Source organism: Hippoglossus hippoglossus, chromosome 5 (genome assembly GCF_009819705.1).
Source record: "Hippoglossus hippoglossus isolate fHipHip1 chromosome 5, fHipHip1.pri, whole genome shotgun sequence".
NCBI classification, from domain to species: domain Eukaryota; kingdom Metazoa; phylum Chordata; class Actinopteri; order Pleuronectiformes; family Pleuronectidae; genus Hippoglossus; species Hippoglossus hippoglossus.
In genome coordinates this window covers 23500954-23524655 of record NC_047155.1, presented here as the reverse complement: position 1 = coordinate 23524655, position 23702 = coordinate 23500954, and the positions used below count along the sequence as shown (strand labels likewise).

At 41.7% G+C, this 23702-nt stretch overlaps 1 protein-coding gene across 6 annotated transcripts; it reads right to left on the bottom strand.

Moving 5' to 3' along the window:
• Nucleotides 1–3400: 3400 nt before the first annotated feature.
• Nucleotides 3401–23561, bottom strand: mbd1b (methyl-CpG binding domain protein 1b). 6 transcript variants are annotated; one of them, XM_034585647.1, is made up of 17 exons: nt 23280–23560; nt 22338–22852; nt 21497–21637; nt 19899–20040; nt 19172–19455; nt 18968–19050; nt 18803–18846; nt 17799–17939; nt 17619–17702; nt 17183–17203; nt 16986–17078; nt 15682–15843; nt 11776–11949; nt 11624–11674; nt 11444–11525; nt 4352–4437; nt 3401–4270 (listed from the first exon to the last, which is right to left on the bottom strand). In XM_034585647.1, the coding sequence occupies exons 2-17, from the start codon at nt 22733–22735 to the stop codon at nt 3797–3799; spliced, it is 2460 nt and encodes an 819-aa protein (XP_034441538.1). In that variant the 5' UTR covers nt 22736–22852; nt 23280–23560; the 3' UTR covers nt 3401–3796. The 6 variants fall into 6 exon arrangements, with proteins under 6 accessions (XP_034441538.1, XP_034441537.1, XP_034441539.1 ...); XM_034585646.1 differs by having other exon boundaries at nt 4352–4471; nt 11445–11525; XM_034585648.1 differs by lacking the exon at nt 17799–17939 and having other exon boundaries at nt 4352–4471; nt 11445–11525.
• Nucleotides 23562–23702: the final 141 nt, after the last annotated feature.

Sequence of the window (23702 nt, the reverse complement as noted above, 5' to 3'; positions counted from 1 at the left end):
TGTTTAAACCTGTGGTTCCCCTGAGGGTTAGCTACCAAAATATCTTCTTAAAACAGTCAAGAAATATTGAGTGCAGCTAAAGGAAATATTTATCTACTTAAAAAAGCGAACAAATCTAAATGTATAAGACAGTCCTGTCGAAAATTAAATATATTCTGCATATTTTTAACTCAAAATAATAAAGTTTAGTGAAGTTTATAAATGAGTTACTACACATGATTATTATAAATAATAATAATAATATATATATATATTATTTATTATATTATTTAAATTATATTAAACATTGATTTCTATATCTGTAATTTGCACATGCTAGCATACACAATAAACCGGATTGAAAAAGGTGTAAAGGTGCATGCTCCATGTGTGTAACCTGTAACACTTAATCCACACAGCACAGATATTGTTCACGATTTGTTGCATATAGGCACGTACTCAATGATGCTAAAAACCTTGGTATGAATTTAAGTTATAAACTTGGCTACCAAAATATTCTCTTAAGACTATTAAAAAAGTCAAATAATGAAAATAAAAATGTGCTTTCTGGCTAATAGCAATATTAAAGTATTTTGACATTGTACATCCAGAAAATGAAATGTATATCTTTGTTAAATCAAATTAGTTAAAGGTTCAGTGTGTAGAATTTAAAGGGGACATAGCATGCCCATTTTACCACAAGTTGATATGGTTCCTTGGGGTCTTAATGAAATGTCTGTAACATACTTTGGTCAAAATACCACAAGGATCATATAAAACAGCACCCTTTTTACCCTGTATAAAACAGCCCTCCACAGAGTGACCTGTTTTGAGTGCCTGTTCCTTTAAATGCTAATGAGCCAGCTCCCCCCTCCCCCCCCCATGATTTTAAACGATATAAATTACATATTTTATATGATATAAATTATCAAATATGCATCCCATACTTTGTATTCCCCTTCTGTTGTCCTGGAGTTTTAATTTTCCCAATCACATAATTAAATGTCCCCCTCTGCCCATCCACTACAAGCACACAAGCAGACAGACAGAGAGAGAAAGAGAGGTGGGGGGGGGGGGGGGGGGCTATGAAGACCATCATTTACCCCCGAACCCCGACATTCAACGGGTACAACAACAAGCGGAGAAAGCAGAATCGCGGGCTGACCTTATATATACAGTCTATGGGGCTGACCAGCGGAGAAATGCTCGTCCCGTGTGAACAGCCAGGCGGCTGCGTGCTGGAGAACGGCGCTGCGCTGCCTCGCAGCGGCGCTTCCGCGTCCGGTGTACCCCGGCGTAACTACTGTAACCCGGCGTAACACGCCGGGTTACAGACCATGTAGGGAGACTTCCAGTTCCTTGTTACGACACAATACCCAGGAAGCGCAATCGAGTCGCTCAAGCATGACGTTTCTGACTTAGAGGAACTATAACAAAACGCGCAAGTGTTTTTTCCCCAGAGTTTTTGGGTTGGTAGACATGCCAGATACCCACATTAACCTGTAGAAGCACTAACAAAGTGGAATTTGCATGCTATGTCCCCTTTAATGATATCTAGTGGTGAAGTTGCAAGTTGCAGCTATTGAATACCCCTCACCCTCCTCTTCCAAACATGAAACAGAACCAGTGGCAGCCTTCAGTTGTCATAAAAAGTGCAAAAGGTGTTTGTCCAGTCTGGGCTACTGTAAAAAAAAAAATGGCGGCCTATGTAGAGAGGACCCACTCCTGACGTAAATCTTAAGTATTTCAATATAAAGGGCCCATTCTAGGGTAAAGAAATCAATTTGTACAATTTGGATGAAACACACTAGTGAAAACATCACTAAGATTATTTTATATTCAATTTCTGCCAATAGATCGCTTTCACATAAATATTACACACTGGACCTTTAAGTAATTTAGAGATTAAGAATAACAAAGAATACAAAATGTATTTCTGTTTGTGTAACTTAAAAGTAAAAACGTTGTTTAGTGATTCATTCTATAATATAATTAAAAGCATTTTAAAAGCAATGCATTACAATTTTTTCTGCTTCATAAATCTTTCATAAAACGTGCCTGAAAATGAACTAGTTTCTGAGGACATCAGAGCTGCTTCAACTCAAACACACAGGCCATTGTGTTACTGATAAACCAAGTCCATCGGATATATTTCATAAATATAACAAAAAGGGCTCAGGATGAAAAGTTTATTTAACACTGCCTTCAAAAAGGCAACAACAGGGAGTAAACCATCTGTTTCATTTAATTTTAATGTTTGAATTCAAACACTAAATAATTGTTCAAAAAAGAAAAACATTAACCATCAATCATCAGACCACTCAAGACCAGAAATGGAAAGAAAATGCAATTCCTTATGTCCACAGCAGCAGTTTTAACCAGATGTAATTATACAAAACACATTTTAGCCTATTTCAGCACCCTATGTCATATTAAGTGCAAAAGCATCACAGCCAAAAACTCTTGATAGGATCAGGGCAGATGTATTCTTTTTAACATGTCTTTGCTGTAACAGAACAGCTGTACTGTGCATTGTAAATACAGTGCATTCAAAAAGTGCCATTCTTTGTCATATCAGATTGAAAACATATAGTGAGACTGGACATAATTGGGCTTTTAACAGGGATAATCTGAAAAAAATACAAAATTATTGCTTAAAACAGACTCCTGTTGAGTCAGTACTATGTTGGGGGTGGTTATTCTTTCCAAAAATAATTCTGTTAGATTATAGGGAGTCATACATGTTCAAGAGACCTGATGTCTGGACTTCAGGAGCCCATCTGACCACAGTACCTCCATTAACTTGCCTTTAGTCTCCCTCATGTCTTTGGGCAATCACTACTCAGTAGCTTTTTCTTTTTCTTTGCCGATGACATAAAGATGCATCTGTTGTTGTGTGAACACCGTATGTGATATTGAATGTACTGAAAATGATTTTATTTCCTTCTTCATTTGGTACTTTCAGTGTGTCATATTGTAACAAACTTTTAAACGAACAAGATACAATTCTCTTGAGCAATGCGAATAGAAAAAGGAGCTAGGGCGGTGAGGGGGGTTTATATGCAATGGAATATCCATGAAATCAGTGTATAGTATACAGGGTGTATTCACTTTCCTCCTTTTTAATTCTTTTATCTGAATATACTGGTATACACAATAATTTAAGGGTTTGAACATTATGTTGGTGTCAGTATTGCAACAGAAAATTATCAAAACCTCTGTTACTGAAGAAACAGAACGATCAAGGGAACAACTGTTATTTAGACCAAACAATTGAGTATAAAATGGAAATCTGGGCAAAATGCAAACATCATTTATTTTGTCCAAATACTTAAGTCTGCTGCGTTTTGATTCTATCAAATATGTGGTACACTATAACATTGTGATGGCCGATGTTGACACAAAAAACAACACAAAAAGATGTGGCATTAAATGTCCTATTATTATTTTAATGACGATGAGGGGGAAAGGAGCAAATATTCCTCTAGTGTAAGTGTGGCTCACACATTGATTTCAGCCCCTCCCATCACACTGCCCATACTGACATACCAGACAAGATAAGAAGCCATACACAGAGCATGGGAGAAGAAACACGCCTGATTTAACATCAACCCGCAGGGATTTTTTTCAAATAATAACATCATAGTATAACAGTCCCGACGTAAATCTCCAGTATGTCATATATATATATAAATATTACTACCCAGGGCTAAAAAAATATATAAAACGGAACAAAGACAAATAAATGGCACATAGTTGCACCAGAGAATCGGTGGTTTCCACTGTGGTCAGAGAGTTTCTGCTGTCTGTGCTGAAGTTAAAGTCCTTGCAGCGCTCGGCAGTGATTACAGATGCTCACATTCCTTTTCACCAAGAAATCACATGTTGATGCACGTTCCAATACGATGGGGTCCTTTTTAGGTGATGACTCTTTGGGGGACAGACCCTGGCACACGGCATATTTCTCCAGGCCCAGCAGCAGATTGACCACCTCAGTCACAGAGGTTAGGCATGCGGGGTAGTTGTCGTACAGCGGGTGGGTGGGGAGCAGCGGCTGCTTCTGGACAGTGACCTGATAGAAGAAGCCTGGGTCGATAAGCACCATAGTGTCGGTCATGTTAGACTGTTTGGAACACTGGATGAGCTGCAGCTGTGGGCCCTCCACCATGATGGCATACCAAAGGATCGGTAGCACGGAGATTCGCAAAGAGTGTAGCAGTTTCATCAGCTGGTTTTCTATGTCAGTACCACTTCCTGCTGCATTATCAGCCAAACTGAAGATCTGTGTGATCTGCAGAAAACAAATACAGAAAAAGTTTGTGTTCTCTGTTCTCCAAAGAACCAACATAAACAGTCTCAGCAGGACACTCACCATGGGCAAGTCCTCTTCCTCTTCTTCATCGTCTTCCTCATCATCATCATCATCTTCAATGGGCTTTTGACCATCTCTGCCTGAGTGTGATCTCTCTGCATCACATTTACTTTGCTGGTCCTGGAAGGGTGAGGGTAAAATCATGAGCTAAAACTTTAAATAAAACTACTGTCAGTCAAAACTCAATGTATAATTCATGCATACTTAAAAGAATAAAATCATAATTGAAGCTAAGATGAAGTAAAATGTTATCAAAGCTACATCAAAGTGCATGAAATCAGCTTTGAACAAAGTATGAGATGGAATATATGTTTGATAATGAACCATGTAGCAAATCACGGCATTAATAAAAACCTCTGATACCAGCTCAGCATTTAACACTGGGATGCAAACACATATACTAAGTAGAGACCAACGTTGGTGTAGCGCTGGCTCACTACTTGTCCTGGAAATATAAATAATGCAAGAAAAAATGACATTACAGCCTGCTGGCCTGGCCAATATAAAGAACTAAGCAGCCACTGATGTAAAACAAGAGTAACTGACATCGACCAGACACACTTGCAAACCCTCATTCATGAACTGTGAAGATGAAGGTGAGGACTTTTGTTGTCAATGTGGTCAGGACATGAAAATGAAGAGCAAAGAAGACCAAGCGGATTTACAGGGAATTGCTCGCTGCTGTGCAGTAAGAAAGTTGGTGTCTCATCAGCCTGAAGCTGGTTTGGCGTTGGATTTCTTAGGATCTAGGATAAGATTAGATTATTGAAAAATGTTTTGCTCAATTTAAAATCACAGAAATATGTGTCCATATACGACGTCTGTCTGTCTGACGTTGTTTGTGATCAGGGTTTGGTAGTGACAGATTACATTGGGATTACATAAATGGATTACATAAATGGATAACAAAAAATAAGTAACGATAGCATGTCTAGATTTTTACTTTGAAATTAGACTAAAGTTAGATTGTCAAATATTGCATTTAAGTACCATCATTAAAATATGGCCGTTTTAAAGTAAAGAAACTTTTTTCTGATAACCAATAACATTTTCTAATTCATAAGCACGTTTTAAACATGACCTGCTGGTGATATCAGTAGAATTGGCTACGGAGTTTCTCCTCAGCCAATTCCTTTTCACACAACAACACAGCGGGAGGTTCTCTGCACAGACGCGTTTACAAGAGCAACAAATCCTCCGCATTTTTCAGGCGAGAGGTGGAGCGGCCGGCTGCAGCAGACAGAGGCAGGAAGTAACGTATTAACTCAGCTGCGGAGATCATGTGATTTTCTTTACAGCACACAGACACCGGTGTCGGCTCTTATCACCACAAACTCTCTTGACAGCTTCGTCTTTGTCTTCTAAGTGTAACACCACTTTTTCACAGGGAGACTTGTTTTCTTTGCGTTTGACGCGCATTAGAAGCTCTATCAACCCCCCCACTCACTCACTCCCCCAGTGGGGGATTCCCTGCTGAGCCTCTCACTCAGACATTTGTGTTCACACATGCACCTCCAGTTCAGTGCATATCTAAGCAGCTATGTAGTGTTTGTCCACTCAGTGGAAGGGATAATTAAGAATGATGTTAAGCCCAGATGGAAGGTTCCCTAGAGAAGATAACCCAACATTCCTTTAATTTATGCTCGCCAAAAATAAAGATGCTATGGGATGGGTTTACATTCTTTTCCTTGAATTTTATTTCATAAAATTTGTACTGTCTTGCTCATCAGCTCATTTTCATCTGCTCGGTTAAGAACGGTAATGATACCGTGGCTCATTAGCTGTCATACAGGACCCAGAAAAAGATGGATATTTGATGGTGAATATGCAAAATGTAGTTTATTGCCACTGAAAGTGTTTTGAGATGTTTCAAAAGAAAAACAAAAAATGTTGTGGCTGCATCAAATATTTCACATAAGAACGTATCACTAGATCAACCGCACTTGCACATATTCCAGTCCCATCTTACAAAAATGTAAACAATCATATGGTCAGACATAATTTTGTCACACATAAACAATAATCTGGAATGAGATCCCCATATACATTAGAGCAAACCTGCAGTCACTGATTTGTTGTAGCAACTTGCTCTTTTAGCCTCTGTTTACTTCTCTCTGGTGCCTGTGTATTTTATTTTGTTGTTTTGTCTTGTTGACTGTTGCTACTTTTTTACTCTAATTGTAATGGGATGTAATGTATATATGTACCGCTGTTGAAATATGAAACTGCATATGTTTTTATCACTCTTGTCCCCACTGGGGCACAGCAGGAAAACTGCTGTATAACTATTTTGTGCTTAGTCAGGCCCACAGCTGGCAATGTTATTTTTATTGCTTGTTTGCCTTTTCCTGCTGTAGATAAAATTAAATGAAATGAAAATATATGTCAAAAAATAAACATTATACTGTTAGACAGTGTGGAATAAGATGATTTTAAGCTTAGAGTTACCTAATGGGAAATAAAAGGAAAATACTAATCAAATGATGAGCAAATAAGAAAATCTGTCAAATTTCCTACTCCTAGTTTGTACAGGTTGGACTCAAATAACTCATAAGTATGGGTAATGTATCTCAGAGCATCCGATATTTCCAATCTGATCAAGTAAATGGCAAAGAAAATGAGCACAAGAAGAAACTGAAGGACAGCCAAGAAGAGAGTGACAAGTGGAGAGAGCAAACAGCTTGGCAGCGATATGCATCTTTTACAAGGAGATCCAATTAACTTTTGTGGAAGGCCTGGAGCCAAGTGTACAAGACGAACGCCATACAACTGCAACGTCTCCGCCGCAACAGCATAAAAAATAGGGCAAGGGCCATTGGTGCACATCCCACTCCTCTCTTTTACTCTCCACGTGTTTCATGTTTGTATCAGTGCTGTCAAATTGTCCAATTAAGACAAAAAAAAAAAATCACAAAAATGTTGCATGCATCTCCAACTGAACAAGCACACCTGATGCAAAAAGATTCACCGACCCTAAATGGAACAGTGGTAAGATGCGGAGGGCATCACAATACACTGGTTAAAAAACACAAACGCACCGAGTTTGGATCCAGGACTGGAATCACTGAACAGAGCCGGAGCCACATACCAAAGAACAGCATGACAACAGATATATAAGGAAACTAGGGCTACGTTGTAGCACTAACGGGCCCGAGCACAGGCATTTTGAAGCCTGTTGCGGTTAGTGGAGAGAGCGATCAATGACCAAGCGCATGTGTCCGCGTTGCATGCGTTTTGCGCACTGCGGCAAGGACAAACGCTTCACTTCCTGCGTCCGTCACGCGATGTCGATCCTTGCCTGCTAATTGCTCATTACGGTACACGCTATCAATTGCACATCACACTGTGAAAATTTTATGTAAATCGAATGATAGTTGTAAAACAAAGCTTACTTCCTGTTGCCAGTAGGTGGCGCCATCACTATTATTACATACAGACACATAGATCTGTTCAAGTAGGGGCTCTGATGTAGCGTGAGCAATTTTGTGTCAATTGGACAATGTTACCACAACTTAATTTTCACACTGATCAGTAGGTGGCGCTATGACCCTGAACTAATAGTAATATATGGAGCTGTTCACGTCAGGATTGTGATCATAGGTCAGTAGTTCGGAGCCGGTTGGATAATGCAGAGTGGATTTACAAAGTACTTCCTGTTTCATGGCGAATCAGTAGGTGGCGCTATGACACTGAGGAAATATTGACACATAGAGCTGTTCAGGCTTGGACTCTAATCATGAGACAGAAGTTTGGTGGTGATAGGACAATGCACAGTGGAGTTATGACAACATCGTCTCCTTTGGCGAAGGATGAACCTTCGCCGCACCTCAATGTTTACAAGGTTTGAGAAAATGTCACAATTCTGACCATGGTCCTATGACTTGACTGAGCTCTTTTGAGCTGTATATTGTAAAGCAGCCAGGAGCAGTGCATCAAAGTATAAAACATGTCACTTCCTGTAGCCAGCAGGGGGGGCTTTGACGACGAGTCAATATTGACACATGGATCTGATCAGGGCGGGACTGTGAATGTGTGAATGAGGTTTGAGGCTGATGGAACAATGCACAGAGGAGTTATAAGAAATCACTCTTTTTTGGCGAATCATCAAAATTCTACGCCACGCCACAGTCAGAGCGTGTAACGTACACTTAAAAAATTGTCATTTTACTTTTAATCATGAACTAAAGTTATCTCTCAACATTAATTGACAAACATCCGTAAGTTTAATTTAGTTTGCAACATATTAACAATGTGTGAACGAGCTCTTCAGCCCTGGGGAAGAAGATTTGTGCCTTGGGCAAACCATGGTCTTACACTGCCCTCTAGTGACCAATATTGCAGGTGCAGCTCAATCATCTTGATTTGACTCATCAAACTTTAACGCCACGGTCACACCGTGTGATAAAATCAAATATACCGAGGTAGTTTACATCTCCATCTTGTTGAAATGACACTCATCTCAATATGAAGTTGATCTGATGAAAGCCCTACGACAAGTTCGTCAAAGTAAAAATGTGGAAAATGGCCAATATGGCCACTAAAGTCCAAATGGCGGGCTTCCTGTTTGTTCTACCTTTTCGATCCAAGAGACTGTGTTTGTTATGAAAAGACATGTCCCTAACGATTCTTTGTACATGTCCGCCACTCGTGGTGCCGGGGCTGTCCTTTAGGGGGCGCTAGTCAGTTATTTTGCTGGGGGGGGGGGGTGTTGATACATAAATGTAGTTTGAGGGAGACTGAAGCATGAACACTGAAGTTACAGCAATTCCATGTGTCGCGGCGAGTTGTTGAACTTTAACGCCACGCCACTATTATGGCGTTTGACGAAAAGTCACAGTAATCTTATGCCTACATTATCAATGTCTTGAGACCCTTTTGACACAGGTTGACATGGTTGCAGTCAGTGGATGAGGAGGAATACTTCCAAGTGTAAGACATGCAAAAAACAAGACATTTCCTGTTGCCACCAGGGGGCGCTGTGATTTTAAGTCATGATTTCTGTGTAGATGTCATCAGGCCGGGACTTTTGTCTTACATGTCTAGTTTGGACTCGATTGGACCAAATATGTCCGAGATACAGAACCTCGTGTTTTGATGGCGTGTAATCAAACTTTGACGCCACGCCACGGTCACACCGTGTGACGAAAAATTGATCTTTTAGTTAGTTTATATCTCCATCTTGAAGTTGATCTGATGAAAGCCCTGGGACAAGTACGTCAAAGTAAAAATGTGGAATATGGCCAAAATGGCCACTAAATGCAAAATGGCGGGCTTCCTGTTGCTTTTTTCCAATTGCACCTCTGACCTTTTTTGTTTGTCTGGTCATGATACACCTGGGCTACGATTTTTGTGAAGATCGGTGAAAGCTAACTGAGGGGCTTTTCCTTAGATGGCGCTGTTGAGCCATTTTTCCACACCCATTTCAAATTACTCCAGAATACCATTACTTTTTGGGGTTTTGAATTCCCTGCAAACTTTGGTAACAATTTGAGCATGTCTAGGCCCTGAAAAAGCCCCAAAAGGGAAATACAAATCCTTCGAAATACAATAGGGCCTCCCACCGGAGGTGCTCGGGCCCTAATGAACAAGGTGCCAGGAGCAATTGTGAGGGCAAGTGTAAACAGACAGCCATGATGGCACATGATAAGTCAGGTCTAGTGAATATAACTATTGGGCATCAAGAATTTGTCCGGAAATAAGAGAGCTTTGGGACATCTGAAGGAAAAGGCTCCTGAACTTACAACACAGCCACTCTACTAGTATCAATTAGGCAGGGCTCCAGACAAACTTTATATGATATGAAATAAATTCTCAGAGAACTAAAGCTGTAAACTCTGCAAGAAAACCTCCAACTTGGTCTATTATTAAAAATATTACGGTAGGCCCCTACACAGTAGCAAATTTTGTTGGACGATATTTTGTCAAACAAAATATTATAGCATAATCATGCAATTACACCAAAATAAGAAGCGATGAACTTAATTCTAAAGAATATTAAGTCTGACGTTTGAATGAGAATTAAAAAAACTAAAGGGATAGTTCACCGCAAAATGAAAAGTGTTTGAGTCCACAAAACACTTTTGGAGTGTCAGGGGTAAACAGCGTTGCAGCCAAATCCAATACAATTGAAGTAAGTGGGGACCACTTCTTCAGATGTAATAAAACAGAAAAAAACAACCCTCCATACTACTCATTTGGTGTCATCTAAGTGTCTGTTAGCCCCGACATTCAAATAGGACTTTAAACGAGGTCAGTTTTTTTAAGCCTAAATGTCCACTATCGGAAGTGGCGATGCTAGCTGATGTAGCCGCGTGTGTCCTTGGGCGAGAGTGTGTGCGGTGTTCCCGTGTGTACGTGAATGCGGCTCCAATGGCACCATTTCGAGTCGAATATGAATGTCGGTGATTACGGACACTTGGAATTCAATCATATTGGATTCGGCTGCAACGCAGATGAGTGAATTTTCATTTTTCGGTGAACTATCCCTTTAAAATAGCCTAAATAAATAAAAAATTAACCACACACAACCAAAACAATAAATATAAAATCGATTCTCTGGCCCTGTTAAATTGCTCTTGAAAAAATAAATAAACATTTGGCACAGGATATATAATAATATATATGTAACCAGACCAGCTAAATGAGCCAGACCAGCTAAATGTGAGGCGCACCGGTGCGACCAAATAAAATGTTTTGCACTCTGAAATATCGAATGCGAGACAGATGCAATAATGAAAAGAACAAAAAGAAAATAAATATCTCTTGGTGAAAAAGCAGTGGCACACGCATTGAAGACACAGATGAAGATGTCAAGAGAGTTTGTGGTGATAAGAGCTGACGATGGTGTCTGTGTGTTGTCAAGAAAAATCACGTGATCTACGCAGCGGAATTAATGTCACTTCCTGTCTCTGCCTGCTGCTCCACCTCTCACCTGAATAATGAAGAGGATTTTATGCTGTTGTTAATGCGCCTGTGCAGAGAACCTCCCACTGTGTTGTGCATGTGTGAAAGGCTCTGGGTAAAACCTGTAGCCAATTGTTACCCACAGGCCATGTCTGAAAACAGCTAAAGAGAAGGATGAATGTAAACTTACTAGCTGACTGTTATGGTGGTTGACGCGAGGCACTCTGTCAGACAGTCCATTCTGCTGCTCCGGATTTGAGTAATTCAGTGGCTGAAAGACAAAATTAAGTGACAAGCTGTTTGGTTTGGAGATTTGCTTTGGACAGATATAATCTATTTTCAAACCTGCATAGAAGTTTAGTTTCTCACATTCAGTTCACTGTGTTTGCTACCCCTGGCAGGCTCAGTGCTCCAACTTATCTAAAACAACAAAAAGGAAATTAACCTTTTATCTGCAGGAGACTGAAACTCTCTTACTGAACAATTAAAAGATTTTAACAGCAAAATCACTGTGCACTCACTGGTTGGAAGTCATCGTCTTCATTGTCAGTGAAGTCCAAGCCGAAATTTTGCCCTTTGTCTTTCTTTAAATTCGACTTACGACTGTACGTGTAGTGAGGTCGAGGCCTACCCGGAGTCATCGGACCATCTGGCCCAAAGTCTCCTTGTCCCATCTGGAAGGGCAGTAGGTGCCTCTGTCCAACAGAAGCACAGAAATATTCAGTTCTCTTTCTTAACATTCGTTTCAATGTCTGACTATGGGATACGGCACCTCGCGTCTTCACAGAAGCACTTGTACCAATACGCCAGCCATGAGTTGTGACGTCTGCGTCCCGCACATTAAAAACCCCTGACGCAACGTCACCCATCATTCAAACACCTTTTCTCACTTCAGAAGCAAGCTACTCTGACATGGGTCAATGCTATCTAGCTACTGTCCTTAGACCGGAGTGGACACCTCCATCGACAGACGCTAGTTGCAAGAGTCAACATAGCTACAGTTTTATTCTAAACTAGCTAGCACGTTAACTCTGCACTTCAAGCAATCTAACTGCACTGGGAGCCTGCGGTTAACACACTGCCTGCCCACCGAAACTAGATAACAGAGTTATCATTCCAGATAATTCGCACACCCAGCTGGATCCAGCTGCCAAGCTCCCTTCCACCTTTGAGCAAGGTGATGCCCCTCGCCTGTGCACCTGTGGAAATAAAATTTCAAGCAAGGACACGCACTAGGTCTTCTCCGCGTGTCTCGGGCTGGACCACGCACACGCCGCCATCAGCAACCTTGACTCATGCACCGGCATTTGCTTCAGAGAGAAGAGTCTCCCCCAAAGACTAGCCCGCCAAGCCAGCCTCTCTAAGAGGGACCCGATCCTTTCCTGTGCCACTCCTGAGGAACCCCAACACAGCGTGGACAAGGAGGACACCCCCTAACTGGAGTTTCTGCGCTGGGGCTCGGCGCTAGATAACAGATGCTAACAGAGCCACCCATCTTGTTGGATTACGAGGAGGATGACTCCGACGGTGAGGATTGTCTGGAGTTGGATGGTGACAACAAGGATTAGGATTCTTCTTTTGTACCACCTGCACAGGCTCTCAGCTCTCCAAGCCTGACCACTGCATAGGGTCCTGGTGAGGCGGTTTTGCGCCGTGGAGTGGATTTCATGGCCCGCGGTCGTAGTGGAAGCCCCAAGGTGCCGCTAAGAGGGGAAGAAATTAACTCAAGCTTAAGAGGCTGCAAGACAGCTTCTCTCGTTGCTCCTGGAGCTCCTGGGGGAAGTCACCGACTCCTGGAAGTAAAACTCTTATGCAAGCAAAACCACCATTCAAGGTGCGTCTTCCCTGGATTGTGAAGGGATGGATAAACATGCCATGGCCTGCATGCCACCCATGGAGCCGCTGGTGGCAGCCCACCTTCCCCAACGGTTGTCAGCTGCCTCATCCAGAGCTCCCACCACACCACGAAAGCTGACCGCTTCCAATCCACCTTGACCAAACCGGCTTACAAAGCATCAGCCTTGACGGTGAGGACTCTCAATGTCACCTCCATGTTGTCAGCATACCAAGCAGAGCTTTTTGACGACATAGCCGATGTGCCTGAAAGTTCTGCGTGGGACGAGATCACCACAACTGCGGACATCTGCCTGCGTGTCCAGCGCTGTGCTGTACAGGCGGTTGGGAAGTGCATGTTGGTATTGGTGCTACAAGAGAGGACGAGATGGTTGAATCTGACAGATAAGGTCAGGAGAACATCCTGGACATGCCGATTGTCCCAGAGGGCGTATCCGGCTCCACTCTCGCTTCAATACAAACACAATACGAGGTCGAGAAAAAGGAGGACAAGGCTTTGCAGCTCTGTCTCTCGCAGAAAACACTTCCTGCGGCACATTTCAGGACAACTTGTACTCCCATTTGGCCCATCACTGAGCCCGAGGGTATTTGTGAAATGTGTTGACGTCGCAATAACACCCCACTTAGCTGGATGGCTGGCTACTGTTGGCACGCTCACAGCAAAAGGCTGCGACGCACACAGACATTGTGTTGACACACCTGGCCGATCTGGGTGTTGTGGTGAACAGGGAAAACAGTGTGTTAACGCAGAGACAGGACAGATGTCTTTCCTGACAGTGGGTGTGCGCATGGGCACAATATCAGCCAGGAAAGTAGTGACAATGGACACCAGCCTGTCAAGCTGGGGCAGTGTGTTCGGGGGCAGAACCCAAAATGAGATGTGGAGCATGGATCTCCAACGTACCCATATAAATAATTTGGAGCCGTTAGCAGTGTTTCTAACGCTAAAACATTTTCTAACGTTTCATCATTTATCATGCGTTAGTGAGGACGACAAGGATATGGATAAACGCTGGCATATATCCATTGCCAGGAGGGTTCTACGTTCCCGTCAGTTACACACAGACTGATATTGTGGAGCAATGCGCGTGGGTCAGAAATGGTCACGTTTCGGCCACGTGGCAGTGGACTTGTTCGCACTGAGGGAGAACGCACAGTGCCCAGCGTTCTTCTCCCTTCACAGCCAGAGCGCACTACTGGGAGTAGATGCTTTCGTGAACAAGTGGCCACTCATTCCACTTTAGGCATTTCCCCCGACATTGTTCAGGGTGCAGGAGAGCCGTCTGTCACTGATTTTAATTGCTCCTCACTGGCCATCCATGCATTGGCTGGCGGAAGTGGAGCAGGTCCTCCACGGTCACCTATGGCCCCTCCCGTTGTGCTGGGACCTTCTCTGGAGCAGCTCACCCTGTGAGTGGTTTAGTCTGAGTCATACTGGATTATCACAGAGGGTTATTAACTTAATTCAGAATACCAGAGCATCATACACCCGTCCTCTATGACTGTAAGTGAGAAGTGTTTGAGGAATGGTTTGCTATGGCACAGGAAGCTCTTTTTCAGTTGGTGCAATCCTTTCCTATCTTCTGCATTTTCTACTGTCAGCTATTTGTGCTTGCCATGAGGATTTGCCGGCAGGCCAACACCCCCAAACGATTTTCGCTTTATGAAAGATTGCTTCCCATCTCCAAGCCAAACCCTTGGGATCTGGTAGTAGTGCTTGGAGCCCTTACTAGTCATCCTTTTTGAGCCACCACCTTATAGCTCTGCGGAACAGCAGCGGCTACACATGCAGTGATCGGTCCGTGCTTTACACACTTATGTGGAGTTTTAGGAAAGGTAATCAGTTGTTTGTGTCCTGGGCTAAGCCCCATTGGGGCAAGCCTATCACCAAACAAAGACTTTCTCACTGGATAGTGGATGCCATTGCATTGGCCTACTCTAGATTGGGCCTCCAGGTTACAGCAGGGTTGTGGACACATTCTACCAGGGGTCTTGCGACCTCTTGGGCCTTGTTCAACGGGGTATCTAGGCAAGATATCTGCGCTTCGGCTAGTTGGTCTTTGCCCCTCACATTTGCAAGGGTCTATAGATTGAATGTCACATCTTCAGGCCTGGCCCAAGCTGTCCGGAGTGTGGGCTTTTCGGTTCTGGGGGGCTGGACAAGCTGACACAAGTCAGCTTGTCTGGCAATACGGGAGTTCCTCCCATAGTAAGACATCGAAACGAATGCTAAGAAAGAGAACTTTAGTTTTCTTTCGTAACCCCGGTTATCTGAGTAGCATGAGTGAGATGACTCACCAGACTCCCCTTTTTACTGCTGGAGTTAGGCGAGAAGAGGGGTGCATGTTTAGAATGTTGGGTGATGCTGCGTCAGGAGTATTTAAGGTGCAGGACCCTGACGCAGACATCACGACTGCCAGCCACTCAGGGCTGGCGTATTGGTAATCCTATAGTTAAACATCTCACTCATGTTACTCAGAGAACCAGGGTTACAAAAGTAACCTAAAGATTCAACCCTTGTAAATCATTACTTCAACAAACCAAAATTTCCTAAAAAATTGTTATGGTCTTACCATCGCCTGCCTCTGACACTGCCGTAGACGACACTTCTGCCTCTTTTTGTTGCTGCCTCCGAACTTGGGTTTGTCTACACAGAAATCACACGTGCCGCAGTCTTTCCTGCAGAGACAGGCTTTGCATTCTCCACATGAGCGTCGCTTTCGCTTCCTATGCCACTGTAGACAAGAATAAGATAACTTAGCACAAAACAATTTCATTATCAATGGAGAGATAATTTCATTATTTTGTCACCTAAATGGCATTATAGTTACCAATTATTAATTTAACTTAAAATAAGTATTTAACACCTCAGTAACGTTGCAAGAGTCGCAGTGGTTTTTTAAACTCTTTTCCAACTGCAAATAACGAGTATTTTAATCATGGATTAATCTGCAGATTATTTTCTCCAGTAATTGATTTGATTGTTTGGTTTGTAGAAAAATTTGAAAATAGTTACAAATGTCATAAACCAAACCAAACATGTATCAAAACTGTGGCTAGTTTACAGTTGTAACCCCCCACCCAAGCAAACCAAGTGTAATGGAAATATACTTAATAACTACTTACATTACTTAATAACTACTTACTTTACTTAATAACTACTTAGTTTATGCTTATAGCAGACATTTCAACCTAGGGTACATCTCAACATAAACTTGATGCATATAGCATGTGACCCCATTGTCTAAACATGTGTTGTAGAAGTTGATCCTGAGGTCACTTGAATTCTATAGTGACCTTTGCTGCACTCTGGTTGAACTGTGTTTGTCCTTTGTTCAAAGAACTCAGCTGACTGACAAGCGCCCTTACCACACTTAACACTATTTCCTCTCCAACACAGAAAGGATGCAGCCTATAAGTAACGCCTATAAAGACTATATGTTCCAGACACAGAACAATATAAATTTCATCTCACTCACAACATCCACCTTGCCTGTGTGATCCTTTCTGCAGAAAGCTTTTGCAAATAGACCTACAAAGACAACTTGTCTCACAACCTCGTTTATTGACCAATTTCCACCACACAAGTTAGCACTGGGTTTCAATCCCCAGATAGGGGAAGCTGCTCCATAGACAGTCCAGCGGCCATCAAGCCAGTAATGCATGAGGAAAACTTATTTGCAATTGGTCTGAACACATCATTGAGTGCACAGAAACAAGTTCAAATTGTCCCCAGTTATGCTTCTCTGAATGAGAAAACTGTCAACTTTCACTAGCCTGAGGTTGAGGGGGTCACTTTTACAAAAGAGATGTGGTTTATTCTGTATTGCTTTACATAATCGTGTCGTCATATCCGTTTAAAATAAAAAACACTCACATCATCATCGTCGTCAGTTGACATATCGTCCTCATCTTCAACGTCCACATTGACCGAGAAGTTCTCTGTGTCGCTGCTTTTGTGACTCTGGTGCTGCAGCAATAAAACAGGATCAGTGAGAGTGAGGAAGAAAAGCTATAATGCTAAGAACTGTGAATACAGATATAATTTGATCTACATTGATTATAAAAAGTTACCTGTGAGTCTGCAAATTCACTCTGTAAAATAAAAAAGTTGATGTTAGAACTCACCGGAATCAAATTAAACTTTTATCACCAAAGCACCATTATACTACTACTGAACAGTAATTACAACATACGTGTGCACACTCTCTATTTAAATGTGGACATGGAAAACCTGGAACAAATCTGACCTGGACTTTAAAGCTGTGGTTGACCAGAACAAGGTGTATTTGAAAGAGTTGTGCTTCCATAAATATAATTATATTTTAATAATGTACAATAATAATACTGACTTAAGCAAATTAACATTGGAGAATTTGCTTTAAACATTAAAGAGAAAAAAGGTGGTAGATGTAAAACTGGTACAGTCTTCATGTTGTGAAAGCAGCACATGAACCCTTTGACCCTCCAGCGAGAACAGTAAACACATGGATCATACACTTTGTCCCACCTGAAAACTCATACACGTGTCATCAAAGCCTTCAGTAACGTCATTGTACGACCTCTGCTGCAGGAAGCCTCCACTTCCAGGTCCCTGATTTAACAAAAAAAAAAACACACATGAATGCGAAGGTGAAATAAACATCAAGCAGCAACATGAACAATAACTATTGTGTACCTTGCAGCCTACCTTGCGAATAGGACAAATACATTTGCGTTTTCGGCATATGCGTTTCCGGGACTCAGGGCTCTGCAGGCCATGTTTGCAATTGGCACATTGCCCACAATTCACGGTGTTGTGACATCCCACACACTGGCCACAAGGAATCCACTACAGAAAGGCAGATTTTGTTTATATTTCAATCACTAGCCTAATTATGGAAGAACATACTTGTCTTCTTAGTGCTGAAGTATATGACTTTTCTCTTTGTTATGGACCTTTTCTTAATGCCAATAAAAACAACACTCATAAAGCAAAAAATTATCATATGTTCTGTCATTGTCATTTTCACAAACTGGGAGAACTATGGTTGTTTTCTTAGTTGAATATTAGTTTCCCGTGGACCATAGTCTGTCTGACATTTGAGCAAATGCAAGTGATTGAAGCCGGGCATACACTGTGCGATTTGAGATGTTGGTAGTTTTGGTCGGCCGTCGTAAGGCTCTTGCAAAGTTGAAGCATGGTCAAGAGTTAATTCCACAAAACTCAGCACTGTGTCTGCAGGAAATTGCGATACACAATAGTAGGAACTGTAGTTTATGGCTGGATGCAATTGCACAACAAAAAAGAAAAAGGAGATGGGATTCTAACAATCCAGTATTCAGAGTGTAGATAGTGATCAATTTACAATACAGTAGCCTTAAACATAGTTTGATGTATTTCTGCAAAATAGCCAAACCAAAATGTCCACATCTTTTTAGCCAACGTGTCCATATGCCAGTTCTGCTTTTTTGGGGGGGGGGGGTTTTCGAAATTTCAACTTAAAAAAAACACTACCAATGTGTGGGCAGTCAGGTCATGTCAGACATCAGATCGTACAGTGTGAGCACATATATCATGAACTTTGGCCTCACATCTCAGAGAATTTACTGTGTGCGGTGGAATTTAACTTTTCTAAAGTCGCACCGTGTACGCCCAGTTTAAAATGTAGCTGCTCATGCATATTTCTGGTTCACACACACACAATGCTTTACCTTTCTGAAACGGATCATCGGATGCTCCTTTGTCTTTGAGGCAGCTGAAATCAAAAAAGGAATAACCAGTGTAGAATGAGCACAACGTAAGAAGGTGGCATCTTTTACTCTACGTCCCTCTATTTCTATATTTGACATTGGTTCGTCATTAGAATTATTACATACCCCAACAGGAAGGACAGCAAGGCCTCTTCCTTTGTTTGTCATACCATGTGCCTGTGAACGAAATACCACATCTGGCACAGACCCTGCAGAGAAACATGATAACACAGACCCTTCTGATTAGATTAAAACACCCCTTTAAAACAACTGTTCATCAGTTGTTTTAAAAATAAGGTTAAATAATATCAGCAGAAGTAATAGACTCACAAAGTGCTCTCCTCTGTCCCAATTTCTCCATTGATGGAGGGAAGAGGGAGAGGTTTGGATGATGAGGGCAGAGGAAGTTTAATTCTGTCGTCCACTGGTAGATCCTCATTGCGATAGAGCTTTGTAGTGCTGGTTGTGCTCTGCGTGGAGAAGCCCGTCTGGTTGGAAAATGCGTTTTTGGGCCCCAGGCTGGGGGTGAGCCTGTGGTAAGAGTCAGGAGTGTCAGCCCCCTCTCCTCTCTCCATGAAGCTAGACTCCGAGGAAGAACGCTCCCTTATCTTTCTCTAATGGATGACAAAGTGAGAGAAACCAACTGTAAGACATGCACATGTTTAGAGCTGCCACTCATAGCTGAACAAACTTTAGTTGATGAGAAAAGTGTCAGACAAATTTTGGTTGCTTATTTTGTCACAAGAAAAACATTTTATAAATTAAACTCCACAGGAAGTGGCAAGTCAGTCAGACCGCCACTGACCGTCATCATTACACATCTGATCAATGCAGTTATAGATAGTAATTACATATGTCAGCCAGGAAATCATTTCCAGGGCTTAGGAGGGTGATAAACAAACTCTGAAGGAAAGACATTTTGCTCATCATTTGAAACTATATATAAAATAAATCTGTATAAAAAGATGGAGAAAGTATCATATTCAACATAGAAAACCTTTATCCATGGACAGTCCTACACACCTTAAAAGTTTTAAGTGGTAAAAGAGGCCGATACCTTTACTCTGTGTCGAATTCTTATGGGTCGTGCCTTGCCATCGAAGAACTTTCCTGACTTGTAATCATAGGTTGACAGGTCCAGAACACCCTCCAGCACTGACACCAGTTCTACTCTGCTTCTCACTCGATCACCTTTTGGACTGTGAAGGAGAAAAGCAAGTACAACTGCAAAGAGCTGGATGACAACCACACACACGCTTCTCTTTCTGAAAGTCCTAATGATACTTACAAAATAACACAATTTATTTAACCTTTTTTTTGATTTATTGAGGCAGCAGATAACAATCACTGATATTATTGATTTATCTTTGAACCAATTGATTCACATGCCCTAAAACACCAGCTAAGTACCAAAAATACCCAGAACAGGTTCCCACATCAATTCATCATACATAGGAGAAAATGAGCAGTAAAGTATTTCATTTAAGACGCTCTAAAGAGTAAATATTTAAAAGTATGTCTTCTATTATTAGAGGTGTGCATCTTCCCTAGCCTCCCAACTCGATTACAATTCAGCAGTCAACGATTCATTTCACAACGATGCATCTCGATGCATTGCAATGTATCACATCCACAATTTTCTATATTACTGCACGTGGCTGCTTTTTCATCAATTAATACAATCAGTCAGACAAATATGAACTCCATTTTTATTTAGAAAGTGCTTTTAAAAGTATTATAGACTGTTACTATTATTACAATTGTGACATCATTTAAAAAATAAGGTTTTCAATTCATAAATCAGACTACAACTGTAAGTGAGTGACAGTGGTCATTGCTCTCCACACTGATTTCCCATTCATTCAGTTTAGACTTGTGTCCTGCACCTAAGGCTTAAAAGGACAAACTCTGATTACAGCCTTTACTGCATCAAGGTGGCCCCGCCTGACCCCTGCATCGCATCTGCATCGCGATGATTCTAACGATCAAGAAATTTCCACACCTCTAATTATTATCAATTTATTATATTAGATAAATATGAGAAGTTATTATATTATGCATGATATATTACCTGGTCCTAACACACAAAGTTGCATGACTGCCACAAGCTTACTTAAAAAGCAAAGAGTAAAAGAAGAGTCAGAAATTAAAGTTATATTTTAATACTAAAACCAACATAATTAAGCACCGGGTTGAAATACATTCAATGGCCACAATATTTGGTACAATGTATTGCAATCCAATAACCAGCGTGGCCATAAAATTTACTTGTACATTTATATGAAATATGTACATTCTATTAAATGTTCATTCCTGAGATAATGGATGAGGGTGGTGTTGCACCCTTAGATACAATATATTGAGGGATATTTCTTTTTTTGTCTTCCCTATTAACATAAATGAGACATCATCATCTCATCATCAACAATAATGATGAATTATAATGAAGTACGCACTATGAACTCACTAATAAAACATATGAGTATCATTAAAAATAAGACTATGGCTGAAAAGTTGCATTGGATTGCTATAGATTTATAGTGTAGCTGATCAGATGGACATTGATTTTATGTTGAATCATTTTCTGCTCTCTGGATTGAAAATAGCTATACAGTGTGTTTTTTTTAATTTATTTTACTACTAGTCAGTATTTACCTCATGTAATACACATCCTTCTGACCAATGCTGCTCCCTGAACGCCGAACAACTTCTTTGCGTTTCCACCCCTCTCCAAGTGCAGCCCACTCCTCCCATCCCTCGTCAGGATGAGACCGCTTACGGCGAGGGACTTGAATCCTGGATTTAAAAGAGAAGACAAGAATCAAACAGGTGAGAAATATCTATACTCCATGGGGGGTAAAGGCTGCACTGGAAGCCATAGAGGAAAATGTTGGTATGAAGCTGTGTTGTGTTGTGTTTTTATTTTATTCTTATAGATGGACAAAAAGTATTCTAGACGTTTAATCTATGCTGACACTTTCAAGACACTATTACCACACTCCAACCAACTGTAACCCCCCTCCTAGTGTGGTGTAATTTAACCTGTCACCATCTACTTTATTTAAATAGACTCCCTGTTGCATTGAGTATTCGAACTGCACTAGAGCAGTACTGAAGGATCTATGTTGGTTTAGGTAATAATTAAATAAGATATCCCTTTATTGATCCCCATGGGGGAAATTCGAGTGGTGCAGGAGACTAAGTAGAGAATAAACACAGGCAAAAAGACTATAATCAAAACTAGAAAAAGATCACATAGAACCATTTAACAACAATTAAGCTCCGAAATTAGATAATGAAATAAACAGGAGTGAAAATGCAGTTGACATTATATATGGTGTAGTGCAGTATAACATTATATAATGTGCATATCTAACAGTACAATCGAAAGCCTCTGCAGACATTTGACATGTTTGAGAGAATCATGTAAGGGACAGGAAATTGCAGTATTGTTACACGACCACAGAGGTGAGGACAACAACATTATTCAACCTACAGATGTATCTTTTTGAAGGCCTTCTCGCTGCCCGCCACGCTCTCACTCCTCTCACTTTCCCCTGCCAGGCTTTCTTCCTCTGCATCATTCCTACCAAAATAGGAATTGGCATCTTCCTCTTCATCATCCTCGAGGGGCTCGAACCAATCAGCAGGAGGCTCTCCACCTGCAGCCCTTGCCTCCTCTTCGTTTACCTCCTCAGGGGATTTCTCTATAGGAACGGAGCTTGGGGTTTCCTTAGTAGGAAGAGAGTCCGAGGGCCCAAGGGGCTCATGCGAGGGTGTTGCCTTGGAGGGGCTCTCTGCTTTGCTGCTTGGTTTCTCCTCTGTGGTCGGTTCCACATTGTCCAGCACAGGCTCTCTGCCTGGGACAGGGCTCTCTTGTGGTTCCTCATTCATTGATGCACCAGCTCGGGTTACAATCTCCCCACAGTGTGTTCCTGAAGACCAAAGAGACCTCCTCTACAGTCGATCTGGCATCCCATTTAAAGAGGTGTGGAGTAGGACTGCCAGGACCTGGAAACGAGCGAGGAGGATGTTTACAAACAGAGATTTGACACACGATACGTTCCAGTACAATTTGATCAGTTAGCCTAGCTCAACGTTGTAGTGCATAAGTATTAGCTTAAAATAACGAACTGCTGGTTTTCAACGATGTTAACGACTTACCAAGCACATAAATATATTTGTTTTTATAAAAAATAAACTAAACAAAATGAAAGTGTGGTGTTCTGTCGTTTGCTAGATCCCATGAGTATATCAGCTAACATTGGTGTGTAGCAGATGTTGGCTAGCAAACACCCTGTTAGCAGCACTTGCTAACTTCAACTAATGCAAGTACTTTCACTGCTGAGGGTGCTCTGAAGCTCGGGTACAGACACCAGATGTTTCTCTACACGTATCACACTGCATAGTACAATCAGCCACAGTCACACACACTTACGTAGATTGACTGGGCAGCAAACACTGAAAATCAAGACGAGAGTAGCAGTGTTAGCCCCCGCTAGCTACAGCGCCCTTCTACCCTCCATGGCTCCTGTGTCGCTGTGCTCCAGATCTGTGTGTCGTAACCCCCTCACGGATGTGGGCGGTTCGGTGAGCCGCTACACCTACAGGGCAGTTCGTTTGTTTGGGACTCGAACCGCAACCTGCACCTGCTCAGTTTACGTGCTACAGCTAAGCTAGCTAGCTACTTAGAATCCAGCACCGACGGAAACTATGGACTGTCAAAGGAAGGCGAGACATAGAGATAGAAATCCGGCAGGACCGTGAATAATGGTAGAACTACCAGCGCCAAGCATTGCACAGCGACGTTAAACATTTACTTTGCTTTAACTAATAAGGTATAATGCAACAGTAAACTCAA

Bases quoted from the DNA above. Each gene is read 5' to 3' on its own strand.
- mbd1b (XM_034585646.1), bottom strand. From the start codon at position 22,735: ATGAATGAGGAACCACAAGAGAGCCCTGTCCCAGGCAGAGAGCCTGTG. The intron at 20,041-21,496 runs GTAAATACTGAC...TCTCCTTCACAG, and splicing joins AAGGATGTGTATTACATGAG to TCCAAAAGGTGATCGAGTGA. The intron at 17,079-17,182 runs GTAACTTTTTAT...TTATTGCTGCAG, and splicing joins GTGAATTTGCAGACTCACAG to CACCAGAGTCACAAAAGCAG.